Source organism: Tuber melanosporum, assembly GCF_000151645.1.
Source record: "Tuber melanosporum whole genome shotgun sequence assembly, scaffold_87, strain Mel28".
In the NCBI taxonomy this organism is placed as follows: Eukaryota; Fungi; Ascomycota; class Pezizomycetes; order Pezizales; family Tuberaceae; genus Tuber; species Tuber melanosporum.
In genome coordinates this window covers 16,642-31,734 of record NW_003299136.1, presented here as the reverse complement: position 1 = coordinate 31,734, position 15,093 = coordinate 16,642, and the positions used below count along the sequence as shown (strand labels likewise).

Genomic DNA, 15,093 nt, shown 5'->3' with positions numbered 1-15,093 from the left:
GCGTCAACATCCTTCTTCGCCTTTAGTCTTGTGTGAAAGATAGGGGAATACTGGGAACTGCGAATGACCTCGAAATGAATACTCTCTTGACGCCCCTGACATAGGGTCCAAAGTCTGCTAAGATAGCTCTGAAACTCTGGTCACAGTCTTCTGGCACAGCTTGCCCAATTGGGGTTTACAATCCGGGAGAAAAAAACCGCCAGCCTCCCCCTCTTCTGCACTTCATATCTGCTTCGGTTTTTTTTTTTTTTGGAAAATTTCATGGGTGCGCTGGCTCTGGGAGTTGGAACCAATGGTGCGAACGTACGATGGCCAGTTACTATGTATAACTTTTAGCATGGATTTACCGAGATCCGGCAGTATAAAATATCCTCAAGGCATACGCATACAACAGCTGAGCCTTCTTATTACCAATGGTGGGCTGGGAGATTCTGCACAGGGGTTTTGGAAGTTGGCTCTCGAGCACGAAAATTTGATGTTCATATTCTCGTAATTCTTTGCATAGCCTGCTCTCTTCACAGCGACATGCCACACTATCTCTGACTGTTGGCGCATAACCTGTCACACTCAATTAACTTCATTGCGAGATAACCCCCAAAGCTTGAGGTTTTAAACAACAAGGATTACGGCAGCGATTTGGACAATGTTGACTTAGGCAGGGCAAAGATGTAAAGATGAATTTCAATATCTGAACTGGAGAAATATTCTCGCGAAGAACAATGATAGGGAATAAAATATAACGGGAAAGACTGCTATGACCCAAATGCGAGTAACGGAGGAAAGAGAGACAAATTGGATAATGAATGAAAACAACTAATAAGGGAAAACAAGCTGCCTTTTATCCTCCCCAAGATCATACTGATCTGCTTCCACATACTTCCAGCGTATGCCGTGTTCTCTATCACATTCAGTTTTACTATTGCCCATTGCCCATTGCGCCACTTCGGCCGAGGATAAGTGAATTCGACTGAGAGTATACTCTGGCCGAGGATTTTTGGTATTTCCATATGATAGGGGTAACACCCTAACATGAAGTTGTCGCAAGTATTGTCGCAGATGTTGTTGCATATAATGTTTGATGTGGAGGGCTAACCAGTAGTCAAACATTGAGGCGTTGGAGTAGTTGATACCAAGAGGGTTAGGGTTGTGTGGTCGTTGCCATAAGGGAAATATGCGGTGAGCAGCCAAGAAACACTTCTGTCCAACACGAGGAACCGCATACCAGCACCGCCTTTCCTCACCCTCTCTGCAAGTTTTCACATGTGCTTGTTTTGCGTTATAACTCTTTGAAAGAGCCTTTGTAGTCACCAGCTAGCTCATATCGATGCGGTGTTGGAGAGGATCCGAAATCAAATCTTTGACGTATCTGCAGATGGCCCATTGGCATACCAAGCCTGGTCCATAAATCAAGGGTAGGGGTGCACACGTATGAGCCCCTTCGGCGCCTCTATTGATCAAAAACCATCTCAAGACCACCTTAACCCAAACTTGAACTGGTCTGAGATTGTCTAGTCTAACTGTTTCGATTCCCCTACTGTCCATCTTGTCGTGATTCTCAGTATTCGTCTGGCGAAAGCTAGCATACCATTTTTTGCTGATGGGTAGATACCGGAAGTGCACCTTTTCAAACTCAAGCTAGTTAGGAGTAAGGAATTTCTGCGACTTCTTTCCTCAGCTTTGTGGCGGTTGGAGATCTTTAGCCCCAATCTTTACCGTTAGGGAATCCGTGTCTGACCTTGGAATAGTTGGTATATCTCTTCTCAACATATATCTTTGTTCGCACAATACTTCCGCGAACACAACCCGCAACACCCGGAGCAATTTGTAAACATGGCCACTTCCCCATAGTCGCACCAGTATGTACCGTAGAGAGATTTGGCGAATATTTTTTAAAGCCAATTGTCCCCTGTTCTGAACTCCCTTCCCGAAAGGACCAGTCGCTTTCTTGACCCGATTTTTCCTTCCCTCTTGCTCCAAGAAAGGCCTGGTACCGCCCCACTGCGTCTGTGGGTCTTGACAAAACGATCGGGATTTGGAGTTATTTCATGATCTATGCGCATTTGAAGGCGGGACCGGTCACTAGTCTTCTTATTAACAAGGATCACTTAGCAAAGGTTATGCGCTCTATAAGAACTGAAACCGCCGCGGTACTCATACTTTGGATTTTTGGATTTGGATAAGCAAAGGAGGCAGGAACATATTATTTCAACTCAATACTTCCGTCCATAGAAATGAACAAGCCCAATTTATCTTCGTTGACATCACCCGGAAAGACGAAGTACAGATGGGAGAGAAGCGGGATAGAGCGAAAAATGGAATGCAAAAAAACAGAAACGCCATAGGGGCAAAGGAAAATAAGTATTGGAGTAGTATCGCTTTCCAGACATCGTAAATTTGATATCTGAGTCTTCTGGCGGTTTCACCTCTTATTGGCCGCTGTATGCTCGCATGATACTGGAATACAAAAGCGCGAAAGCCAGAGTTGCAATTGGCACATCATAATATCCCCTCTGGTTTAACAGATGCCCCCTTAGTACTGGCCATCACCCATGTGATGGGGGGTTGGGTGGCACTAATTTCTGTCCCTTGGTCTTTCCGTATAGCTGTGAAATGAATTCGTTCCGCTGTCCACTGGACTGAAAATAATTGAACGGGACACGGATGACATGAGCCATCTCCGTGTAGTTTCTACCAAACACGTGAGCTTATTCACCAATCTCAGGGCGAGATAAGAGTTCTTGAGACGATGCGCAGCCAGATGGCGCCTTGAGTCTGCAGTGCGATCGTGTATTTCAGTGATCGTACTGTGATGCAAGCTTTCCTTCTGCTTACCGGGGAAGTGGGCACTGACAGAATTCAAAAGTATATGAACGAAGCTGGTAACCACGTTGGACCAACTGTGTGGCAAGTCAAGCTGGAGATCACGACCGGTATTCGTTGCTTTCTTCCTTTCGAATCTCGGTTCCCCGTCTATTTACTGGAAAAATTGGAATCCTTTGCTCCCTATCTAGTTCCTGGGTGGTGTCGGATAGGGGCATTAGCCGAGCTTCAGATGCTTCGCGCGGTCAGGCAGATGAGGGAAGTCAAAATTGGCGGTATTGCAACCAATGATAGCGTCCGGATCCCCCACATCTAAATAATCACTCCAGCCGGCTGACATTTCCCCCCTCGTTGTTGAATTGTAAGACTTGTGTTTTCACGATAGACGCGCGAGTGGCTGGGGTGAAGACATTTATGATAGGGGGCTTGCTTTCCCGGTATTTGGGATGTGTTGGTACTTTGGGTGGTAGGGTCAGGATGGGCCTCTGGAGAGTCACCTTTCTTCCGGCGCGCTGGGAGTCGAGGGGAGGGGAATCAGGCCCTTGGTGTGGGCCTGCGCTTCGGTTTGGCGATTCTACAGTCTCTCACTTCGATCGGACGGCTAAGTAATGTTCCCCAGCAGGGGCCTCCGCCAAACTCATTCCGGATATCTTTGCGCCGGTCGTGATCCTCATTCCGTGCTGGGTCGCGTCGTGTGTCATTCATTGTGCCACCGTCCTAGGTGGGCCACGTCTTGCAGTAACTCGCACCTCTATACCCGGTCAGACTCCGTGGACTAGGAATCATCTTTGGGTGCGTAACGTTAGTCTTGGTGTACGGCGACTGCCCTTGTATATGGAGTCCGCACAGCTTCTCAGGCGGGGGCGTCTGACATATGCGGTGACAGTGATGTGTTGACCTTTTAGTCCAATCATGGTTTCTCACTCGGGAATATGTGGTCTCATATGACTCGCCATGGATGGATTATTCTTAGTTTTAAAGCCCCAGCACCACGTCAAGGTGATAATCCTAGCTGGGGGGGGGGAAGAAAAAAGAAACACAAAGCATTGCAGAACAAAACATAGGAAAATAAAACATAGGAGAACAAAACATAGGAAACAAAACAAAGCAAAACAACTACTTCTCAAACGCTGGAAGACAACATATCCTGACCTTGCGAACATGGCTAGGGACAGGACGAACAACAGCAGGGGGAGGAAGGGGAGGGGGAGGGGGAGGGGAAGAGGGAGAGGGAAAAGAAGCTGGGTATGAATCTGGAAGAATATCCTTAGCTTGTAGCTTGCAAGAAGGAGGGGGGGTATTAACAGGGTACAAAATCTCAATCAAAACAGAGAGAGGAGTTGTGTGCGACCAGACAGGGGAACAAACAGGAACAGGTACATGAACAGGTGTAGGGGGAACAACAATCCTACCCTCGTACGCTGCGATGAAGTCCTCGAAAAGATAATTGAAGAGATAATCAAACACAGCGCCGGGGAGGCCAGAAATGAATCTCGCAATGAGTTCTTCTGGGACAATAATGGAAGTAACAATGAAAGGGAAGGCGGCAAGCCATACAAGGGTGAAAGGGATATTGCTCACATGAGAAAGGAAAAACTCGCAGAAAAAATGATAAATGAAAGAGAGTACAAAAGCCTTAACGGCAGAAGAGAAGGAGAAAGAGAAAGAAGACATTGGAAGTGACTTCTTGGGTATAATGGGGAGAGAAGGTTTGGGTATCTAAGCCTGTTCTCACGGAGGAGATAGAGCCAAAGAGGTTGAGAAAGAGTAAAGATGTGTTGATGAAAGTGAGAAAGTGAGAAAGTAGGTATGATAGAGAAACAGAAACTTATGTGTGCAAATGGGAACAGAAATTTCTGGGCAGGAGAGAAGAAGAGTGGGAGACTGGAGTCCTTTATATAATGTTTTTTCCCGGCCGATACTGAAGCTGTGTGGGCGACTGCTGAGAGGTTTTAGGTTTTGAATTGGGGGATGGTTGGTGAGTGAGATGTATGATACCATAGGTTGATGGACTTTGGGTGTTTAGCCCTGACTATGTTACAATTATTTAGGGCATCTACGTTGGTCGAAGTTTAGGTCGTGCTCAAGGATTCGAAAAACTGTATGCATGATATCGTGACGCCTGATACCAGAACTGGAGTTTACAGAAGACTCCGGTAGGACTCGAGGCCGCCAAGGCTCTCGAAGTTCAAATTCACTGGACGGTTGAGCTTATGGCCGCCCATCAGGCATCACAGTATCAGACTTGTTACCGCCAAATGGTGGAGGAATATCTCCAGCTTGTATAGGTTACAAGGCCCAAAAAGGCAAATGCAATGCTATGATATGATACCGTCTCTTATTCCTCGCTTTCTATTATATTATCATACCATACCTGTTAATTTCAATCACTATGCAGAGACCAACAGCGAGACATTTATCACCAAAAGCTAACTTTCACTCAACAATCTAGAAGTGGAGGACTAACGACATCCCTCACCCCATGTCAGATTAGAAAACTAAGAATCAGACCTATCTTTCTGGTAATCTTCTACGTATGATACCTTTATATTTATTCGTTCTTTTTTTTCGCGCGTTCCCAATCAGACCCAAACTAATCACCAATAAGTAGAAGGGTGCACTGCCCGACCCAGCGACGCCAATTGTCTGCATTCCCTAACTCAACCGATTTCTCTCTCGATACCACCACCGTCTCTACTTCTCTCGAACCAATCATTCTCCAAGGCGATAAAGGCAAAGGCAGCGATGAAGGTAAAGCGCCAAAGATTTTCCCAGAAATCAAAAGGCCAGCCAGATATCTACTTGCAAGCCAGCCTCAGCGCAGGGGTCTGAACCGCCCACGCGTCCGCGCAAGCACAAGAGGAATGGCACCAAGCTCCCAGAACCAGACACCCTAGGCCTCGGGGGGGGGTGAAACCACCCTGCATCAACCAGAGTGAAAGCCACCCCCACTGAGTCACCCAAGCCTCATAACGCCCTCTGAACACCATATTGCCAAACCCTCGCCGGAAATCCCTTCTGTCTGGAGGTTTGCGATGTGAAATTTGGTGGGTGGGGATGTCTGTACTGTAATCCGAACTTCCCAAATTATTACACCTCCCCACACTCCTCTCCCATTTTGATTTTTCTCCTGACTGCGTGAGATTAGCGTTTTCATCTGGGCAGACTATATCGGTAGAGTGGGTAAGCGCATCCCCCTCGTGCGAGGGTCGATCTCAAGGCACGCGAAACCGACGAGTAGGTTACATATGTTAACAACTAAGAGATCCAAGGGCAGAATAAAATCTAAAGTTTGTAATGGGGTTTTGTATGTGCATAAGATTCCGGTAAAGCTGATCTGCTAGTCTAATCGCTGTGTTTGTGTCTTTTCTTTTCCCTCTTTTTCTTCTCCCAAATCCGGGTTGCACTATGCTATGCGGTTGGGCATAGCCTTATGAAATTGCGTGGTGGCGTTTAGAATGGCCTAGAGAATGCCTTGGGTGTGAGCTCTGTGCGGGTATTTGATGAGCATAACGCTCCGTATTTCGCTATCAATTGTATTCCTTATGGGGTTGATTTTAGTGATATGGCTCTGGGTCTTTTGACTAGATGTTGGCTATGGTGGTGCCTTGCTCCTTTGCCGCGGGTTGGTGTTTGGCACGGGAGTCCTCATCGCGAGTTAAACTTTGACCTCGAGAATCCTCACCTCATTAGGGGGGTAGACTATTAATCCTTGCGGAACACAGATTTGTCTTTGAGAGTGGAAGTGAGGATTGGGGGATCTGGGCCGCATAATCTTTGAACCATCAAAACTCAAAACTATTCACTATTTCCCATCTAGGCACTTATGAAGTCTTTGTTACGCACAGAGAAAATCTGTCGTGGTGTTTGAAACCGCTGCTGGAGAGAACTAGCACCAAAGTAGCGGGTTTAATTATTAAGTAGATTTTCTTCATAATATTATAGAACCAAATAATTAATTTGGAGTAGAGACGTTAAGTTAACAAGATCTCGGAATATCCGGGAGTAGTGGGGGATGTGGGGGAGAGCGAGGGGATTGTCGATCATCAAGTCTCCTTTTTCCACTTGTGGCTTCTGCCTGCACTAGAGTCACGCCGCAGTTAGAAAAATAGACATTTTTTCCAGTTTTAAATCTCCCCAGATATGCCAATGACTGGAACAACGCTTCCCTCATTATTGGGGTCAACCATTGGCACTGCAACCTGGGAACCCAATGAGCATGTCATTTCAGCGAACGGTCGGTGGGGATCCCTAGGAGTGTGATCTTTCGCGCACTGAGTGCAACTGATACACCACGTGACGCTGGTGAATCATGGTGGTGATGAATAACTTTCCATGTATTGTACAGTGAAACCCCCACTAGCTCCACCCTCCGATATTTCCAGGACTCTAATATTTCTGTCCCCCGTCGGGAGACGGGTTTTGTTCTATGAGCTTTCCCCATTTCAGTTCTAGAGGTCTATTAGCTCCTCTTCCTAGGCTGTAAATGTCCCTAAATTCCGGATCTGTAGTGTCACATTATTTCTCCTCAGAGGTGAGAATCTGACAGGTTTTCAGGAAATAAATTACGTGAAAAAGGACAGAAAAGAAAACTAAGCATTCAACTTTTCTGCCCCTGCCATTGACTCCTACTGTGAAAGAGGGAAACCCCCCACTTCAATCAACACGATAGGGGGTTGAGTGTGTACGTGTGGGGGTTTTTAGCATAAACTGGGAGAAATACATTGTTCTTCCATATGCGTCAGTGTGAGTTAGAAATAAAGTGTATGCCTATCATGAGTTATCACTGATTTTCTTTTTAGTATGATACCCCCTCTTCTGCCAAGCCTATTCCATATTTTCCACCTCCTGTTATTTCCATGAGATCTAGCTGACCAGTCTCCCAAAAGGCTGGAGATAACGGATGTTTCACTGTACGAGTAAATATACGTTTTTCCTAATCTCGGGATATCTGAGTGATCTTCATCAGGGATTGCCGCCGTTCGCATTTGGCCAAGGCGGACCAAAACCACGTTTTCATGCACCTCCCCTAAGCTTGGACCAAGTGGGATGGGGTCGTGCTGACCGGTTGTCAAGAACCATCACCTGCAGGCCATGAAGAGGCTGAGAGTGAGGCAAGGTTTACTTGAGCAGCGGTTCCTGCAAGTGGTGGGATGGTTGTTTCTCCATTTGGATATTTGAGTACCGTACTGGTACCGGTACGATACGGTATCTGTCAATTATTGCTTTGCCTGACGAGCATCACGGGATAAGCTTTGGTGGTCTACCGGTATCTGGTGCCATCTGTCTGCTGTTTCTTGGCAAAAGGATAGCCTTGGGAATTGGGCTGGGCGATGGCTGCTCTTCCACCTGCTTTTCGAATCACGGGACTGTCGATCCATGAGCCTCAACGCCAAGACGCAGGGTGATTCGATCAAGCTTCCTTAGCGACACCGTGAGGGGTTCGTTCTCCAGCCTATCTTCCCTAATAGGGGAACAATCAAAACAACAATACCCAACATCACCTCCGATTCCTTAAACCCGTGACACAAATAGAGCTGAGCTGCACCATCTCCTGACTTCTCCTTTTTTCTCTTGTTTCCTCCCCATTCCTCCCAGGCGGCGCTATCACCTATAGTGCATACCTATAAAATCATCCACATCACAGCTATCATACTCATCCTACTTCACTGCGCAAAACCAACTTCTCCTGATAAAAGCTCAGTTTCCCCTCTGACCGCGGCTAAGCGCGAGCGAGTGCTCAGAATATCATACGACAAACTGTACGCCAAGCCTGCGGCTGAACAAGTGCACGGATACTATGCAGCCTGGGCACATCTATAAAGTACCACCTCCCTGGACTGGACCAGTGGTGCGTCCTCAGGAACAGCAACAGCAAGGAAATATGTACGGCCAACAGTTTGGCAATGGGCAGATGGGAGGGGTTCAACCTGGGACTGCTACAGGGGTCCCGTCGAACGCAAGTTATAATTGTACGTGATATCTGCTGCGGGCGAGGGGAATAGGATGCGGGATGAGTGAGAGATGGGATGAGACCCCATTGGAAGGATGAATTATGATGTTTTTTTCTTCAAGGAGTTTGTCTGATCATTTACTCGTAGCCGGATTCCCCCCTCAGCAACAACAATATCCGCCTCAGCAGTTTCAACCGCAACAGTACCCTCCTCAGCAATATGGCCAACAGCCGCAATCTCAGTATCAGCAGCCTCCACCTCCACCTCCACCTCCACCTCCGCCGCCTGCGTCAGCGCCTGCACAACAACAATGGGCCCAACCGCAATGGAACCAACCCGCCTCTCCGCTAGCCCCGGCCCGCCCCCAGTCGGTCATCTATAACCCCCAAGCGCCCACATACCAAGGTAATACTGGAACGGGGTATGCCCCTACTCCCCAGAATCCGAGTGTTCACCAGCAAACCCCTGGGACACCTATCCAGCAGCAGCAGCAGCAGCAGCAAGCTCCTCCACCCCCACCACCTCCCCCACCCCCACCGATTACTCAATCATACAACCAGCAAACACCTGGATCACCCGCTGCCCCCACGAGCTCATATCAACAAGGCCAGCAGCCATATGGTGGGCAGTACCAAGGGCAGCAATGGCAAACAACAACCAGCCCCCAGCAACAGTTTGCGCAACCTAGCCAACCGGCGGCACCGCAGACTCAGCAGGGGTATTACACCGGGGGCAATGTCGGCGGCATGGCATCTGGATATGGCAGCCAACAGAATGGTGGAACTGAAACTGTGCAGAGCCCATCTGAGAGCCATGTTGCGTGAGCGATTACTCTGCCTGGGTCTATTGAATCGGCACTAATGACTGAATAGATATATCCCCCCATCACTTTCCGGTACCGGGGTCACTGCTTATCAACCTGTCAATACCAACCCCGCGCCTGGGGTCTTTGTACCGCCGCCTCCAGAAAACATCCCTGCGTGGGGTACGGCTCAGCCGGATGGGCCAAAGAAGAAGTTTAAGTATACCCCTCCGGTTCTACATCCTGAATTTGGTGGCGTTCCTGGGGGTGGCCAATACCCACCAAACCCTCAACAGCAGCAGTACCAGCAAGCTCCTCAACAGCAATACCCCCCTAGTCTCCAACAAAGCCAGCAGCTGCCACCGCCCCCACCCCCACCCCCACCCCCAATGACGTCCCAGCAAGACGGCTGGCAGCAGCAGCCGCAGCAACAACAACCGGGCCAGTATCAACAGCCTACGCAGCAGTTTGAGCAGCAGCCCCAGCAACAGTACGAGCAACAGTCCCAGCAACAGTATGGACAGCAGCCGCAGGTGCTTGACCAACAAACACAAGCTCCTTCGCGTACTGACCCCCCTACAGTCGTCCCGCCAGGTCGACCCAAGAGCCGGTACACCCAAAGGTTTGACCACTTGGAGCAACCTCAGTCAACCCCAACACCACCGCCACCGCAAGCTCCGGCCGCTTCCGCTTACCACAATCACTTTTCCCAGCAGCAGCAGCAGCAGCAGCAGCAACGGATATCGAGCCCTACACCGCCCCCAGCTCCGCAACGGAAGAATACCATTCCGCCCGTGACCGGGGCATCGGTTTTCTCTTCTGGCCCATCAGACATCAGTGGATGGGAGCACTATAGCAGTGCGGCTGACGATGAGGTTTCGCTGGTCAGTCGCCCTGAGACTCCTGAGATCGCAGAGATAGGAGGATCACCAGCCCATGCACCGAGCGGATACTATAATGAGCAGCAAGGAGGGAGATCTGGCTTCGTCTCGCCACCCTCACCTCACAAGGTGGCCACGGGTCCTCAGCAGCCACAGAGACCGGGTAGTGTAGTTGGAGGAGGATATGCCCCATCTGGGCGAGTGATGACTCCCCAACAACAGCAACCGCAGTGGCAGCAGCAACCTCAAAGGATCATGACTCCACAGCAGCACCAAGCGCACCAATCACCGCAACGAATTATGACCCCTCAACATCAGATGCAGCTGCCCCCTCAACGAATTGCGACCCCTCAACATCAACAGCAACATGCGCCCCAGTCACTACCGGACCAATACCAGCGATCGGACACTCATCAATGGCAACGGCAACAGCAGCAGCAACAGACGCAAAATCAACAGCCAGCCCCACAACAATATGAGCAGCAACAGCCACAGAGAATCATGACTCCTCAGCAGCAACAACACCAACCTCCACCCCCTCAGCCCCCCTCCCAGAGTACATATATTGAGCAGGTTCCGGGCGGATGGCCCCAGGACCCTCCCCAGCAGCCGCCCCAGCAGCCACCCCAACAACCTGCCCAACAACCTGCCCAACAACCTGCCCAACAACCTGCCCAACAGCCAGTCCAGCAGACAGCCCAACAACCCGCGCAACCATCTTATGAAGTTGCCCCAACACTGCAGCCTGCCGCTCCGGCCCAATCTGAGGAAGAACCAAATCCTCTAGATTCCCTGGAGCAATTCTACGCCGACTCCATCCACCGCTTCATTGATATGATACAAGCGGAGGTTGCAGCTACTTCTGATGAAGAAAAATTGAGAGTATTTACGGAGTTCATGGAAAAGGAATACTTCATTCGAGGGGAACGGTACCCTAACGCTCTTGGGGATATCCCTAGCAGGCAAGGAAGTGTGTTCGGTGGTATGAAGAACCCCGATGGCCCAGCTGGCGCCCCGACTGTTGAGAGAAGCCCTGAAATCTCAAACAAGAAGGCAGCTTCAGATGTGTCTGTACCCCCCTTGTCCAGCGAGCCGCAACATCACACGCCTCAGAACCAGCCACATCCCCCTAATATCCCTTCTCCAATTCATGAAGTTGCCTACCAAGCACCTCAGCATGAAGAACCCAAACATCTAGAGAGGGTTGAAACTTATCAACCTTTCCGACCGGGTGCGGCCCCGCCGAAACCTCAACAGCAAGTTGAGGATCCACCCGTCGGGAATGATGGCTACAAGGCATTTAATCCCGCAGTCCACAGCCCTCCCCAGCAGAAACCTACCTCACCAGCGCCTCCCCAGCATCAAGGCTATGTTCCATTTCGTCCCAACGAATCAACATTGCCTCTAGCAAAGACTGTAACTCCAGGCAATGGTGCACATGCTCCCTATAAAGCACCAGTGGCCAAGTCGGGCTCACCGCCGGCTTCTTCGGGGTCTGATTTTGTTGCATACGACCCAAAGAGAGCTTCAACGATTGATAGCCGAGGACCTCAACCCCAGCCCAAACGTACTTCAATCATATACAATCAGCCTAGCAGATCGCAAACCATGGCTCCGCCCGTTGGTGTGCATCCTACAGAATTCGGTCCCCCTGAACATGCACCAACGGTAGTGGATACGACGCCGTACCAGGCATATGTTTCTTCACCCGGGAGCTATCAAAGCCCAACGAGATCTCAACCACCAAACTTCCCGCCAGAGCCAGAGGGACAATATCCGGAAAGCTCAGAGGAGTGTTTTACGCCATCTCAGGATGTTGACCTTGATGAATTAAAGCTGGGGCCTACACCTGCACCACCAGCTCTAGGGCTGTCAACTCCGGCGACGGTTGACGTGCTTTCTACTGTATTACCAGTCACCAGATTCCACAAGGTCCCATCGACTGCTGTACTCGACGACATCAAGAAAACTATTGATGAAGTTGGTGAGGACTTCTCTTTTATTGAGAAGATCAATACAGCCTATGGCGATGCTTCGAAGAAACGCCTGCAAAGGCTCGAAGAAGAGCGGAGAGTTCGGTTGGAAGAACACGAGGAACATACTGATCGTTTATTTGCCGATCACGAGATTGGTTATGGTGATGTTGGTGACATGGACGAAGCGTTTAATGCTAAGGAGGCAGAAAAGAAGACTAAAGAAGAGGAAGTCGAATGGGAGAAGTACCGTGATGAGGTCTTCCAGAAGGTCTATGACAAAATACAAGAGGGGATCAAGGGGTTAATGGACAAGCATTTCCAAACCATAAACGGCCTTCAAGATGCTGTTTCAGGGAAAGAACGGTGGACGAAGATTGAAGGCCTAGAACTCACGGACCTGTTGGAGGGACTCATATTGCTCCGGGGCTACATCGAGCGAAGACATGAAAAGGTTCAAGTCGCGATCCTAGAGCGCGACAGACGGTACCGAAGGACAGTTATCCAACCCCTCTACGTCTCTGGAAACATTTCCAAAATGAAGAGCATGGAAAAGCACTTCGACGAGAGTGAAAAGAAAGCGTAACCGCCCCCATCCCTCAAGCTAATTGAACTACCAACTAATAATCTCCAGCATCCTCGAAGCCGCAAAACAGAAATTCGCCCGAACCACCCAGCTCATGGAAGCTATCGAGGAAAGCATCGAGCGCGGCCTGACCGCTGAATTGAACTACACTGAGGAGCTCACGCAGGCTGTGACGCCGCTCCTTACCAATCCACTGCGCACGGCAAGCTTCAAAGCGGATCTTCTTTACACTCTCGAACTTCTCTCAACCCTGAAAGAAAAGAGTATAAAATTCATGAAAGCCTTCCACTCCGCAAGTCTTCTGATGAATGAGTCCACCGCGGAGGTTGGTGTCGCCGAGGGCCGGGAGAAGGGTGAAGTTGCAAAGGAGCGGTTAGGCTCTGATGAGGAGGCGGAGAAGGAACTGCGTGAGAGAGTCAACGTAGTGAACAGTGATTGGACCGTTGTAGAGAGCGGTATTCAGGGTGTTTTAGAAATGCTAAAGAATGTTTCTGAGGAAAGCGCTGCAGTGTCTGGCGATGGGGGAGTTAGTCTGAGTGGCGGATACGGAGATGCTAGTCATGGGAACCCTCCAAATCATGGTGTAGGTGGGGGAGAGATGAGTGCGCTTGAAAGGGCTAAAATGAGGAATAAAGGTAGCATTGGAATCATGTACGAAAATCATTAACATACCCGCAGCGTAGTGTAGAGGGAGAACTAATTTATGATATTGTTTTATTCATTATTATTGTACTATCTGTAGCGCTTTGAAGTTGTATTCGTAGCAGCGGTATCAAGGAAATACTCGAGTAGGTTCTATGATACATCCTCGACAAACCTTTCCGTGCATGTCCAATGGTATCATGAGAACTCGGCTATGATACCAACATAACAAACTAAGCCATACCAGCATTCACCTAGCACCAGGTTCCAGGAGGAGTAATTATCAACTTCAGTTATGCGAAGGCCGATCAAATCGCATTTTCCACTCCCCACCTAATTTATCCATGGCTTTGCCCGGTTAAAAGTAAATCTTTTACGGACGACCTAAACCCCCGCCAACTAGACGCCTCAGTGAATGGCAACATAGCAAGGGCTACAGATCCAAAATCCACACCCAACACGGAGACAGTACACTATGATATCAACTATCCACAGATAGAAACCTAAAACCTACACATCTTCACGTCAATTGCCCACACAACTTCAGCATCGGCGGGGGAAAAACATTATAATAATATTATTATAAAGGCCCCCAGTCTCCCACTCTTCTTCTCTCCTCCATAGAAATTTCTGTTCCCATTTGCACACAACTTTCTGTTTCTCTATCATACCTACTTTCTCACTTTCTCACTTTCATCAACACATCTTTACTCTTTCTCAACCTCTTTGGCTCTATCCCCTCCGTGAGAACAGGCTTAGATACCCAACCCTTCTCTCCCCATTATACCCAAAAAGTCACTTCTAATGTCTTATTTCCCCTTCTCTTGCTCTTTCTCTTCTGCCGTCAAGGATTTTGTACTTTCTTTCATTTATCATTTTTTCTGCGAGTTTTTCCTTTCCCATGCAAACAGTATCTCTTTCACCCCTGTACGGCTTGCCGCCTTCCCTTCCGTCGTTACCTCCATTATTGACTCAGAGGAACTCATTGCGAGATTCATTTCTGGCCTCCCCGACGCTGTGTTTGATTATGGTGCATTGAGACTATAGTGTGTACCAAGGCTGTTGGATCATGCAACGCTCAACCTTGTGAGGAAATAGGGCTAACCAGTAAATGTTACAATTTTTGATAGTCCTGCATTCAATTCCCAGCCATGACATTCTTTTTTGTCAATCTTTGATTCAAATACAAGTGGTTTTTGTACATTCAAGTACCAGCTTCTAGCTTTTAGTAACATTATACTACTCTGGAATATGTCCATTGCTAATTCAATCTATGGCATATTAGTCTCTTTATTTTTTCCTTTTCCTAGTCTTGAGTAATCAAAATTGCAATTGAGTATGTAGGACATCTTGTTGTCCCATATCCTGCATTCCAATGCAAAATAAATTTTATTGAATACTAGTGGGATGCCACCGAGCAGTATACAAGGAAGCG

The 15,093-nt window shown here is 48.6% G+C and overlaps 3 protein-coding genes; 1 reads left to right on the top strand and 2 right to left on the bottom strand.

Annotated features, from left to right (window-relative positions):
- Positions 1 to 1,311: 1,311 nt before the first annotated feature.
- GSTUM_00011520001 (uncharacterized protein) lies at positions 1,312 to 1,542 on the bottom strand (the record flags this gene model as incomplete). Its single annotated transcript, XM_002841956.1, has 2 exons — positions 1,312 to 1,366; positions 1,427 to 1,542. The coding sequence occupies 2 exons, from the start codon at positions 1,540 to 1,542 to the stop codon at positions 1,312 to 1,314; spliced, it is 171 nt and encodes a 56-aa protein (XP_002842002.1).
- A 549-nt stretch (positions 1,543 to 2,091) lies between these two features.
- GSTUM_00011519001 (uncharacterized protein) lies at positions 2,092 to 2,500 on the bottom strand (the record flags this gene model as incomplete). The annotated part of the gene is made up of 2 exons (XM_002841955.1): positions 2,092 to 2,104; positions 2,424 to 2,500. 2 exons carry the CDS (start codon positions 2,498 to 2,500, stop codon positions 2,092 to 2,094), a joined length of 90 nt encoding a protein of 29 aa, XP_002842001.1.
- Positions 2,501 to 8,556: 6,056 nt separating this feature from the next.
- Positions 8,557 to 13,737, top strand: GSTUM_00011518001 (uncharacterized protein). XM_002841954.2 has 4 exons: positions 8,557 to 8,792; positions 8,922 to 9,594; positions 9,647 to 13,012; positions 13,065 to 13,737. Exons 1-4 carry the CDS (start codon positions 8,621 to 8,623, stop codon positions 13,681 to 13,683), a joined length of 4,830 nt encoding a protein of 1,609 aa, XP_002842000.1. The 5' UTR covers positions 8,557 to 8,620; the 3' UTR covers positions 13,684 to 13,737.
- Positions 13,738 to 15,093: the final 1,356 nt, after the last annotated feature.

Coding starts and splice junctions, on each gene's coding strand:
- GSTUM_00011518001 (XM_002841954.2), top strand. CDS start 8,621: ATGCAGCCTGGGCACATCTATAAAGTACCACCTCCCTGGACTGGACCA. Junction 9,595..9,646: donor CCATCTGAGAGCCATGTTGC/GTGAGCGATTAC, acceptor ATGACTGAATAG/ATATATCCCCCCATCACTTT. Junction 13,013..13,064: donor GACGAGAGTGAAAAGAAAGC/GTAACCGCCCCC, acceptor AATAATCTCCAG/CATCCTCGAAGCCGCAAAAC.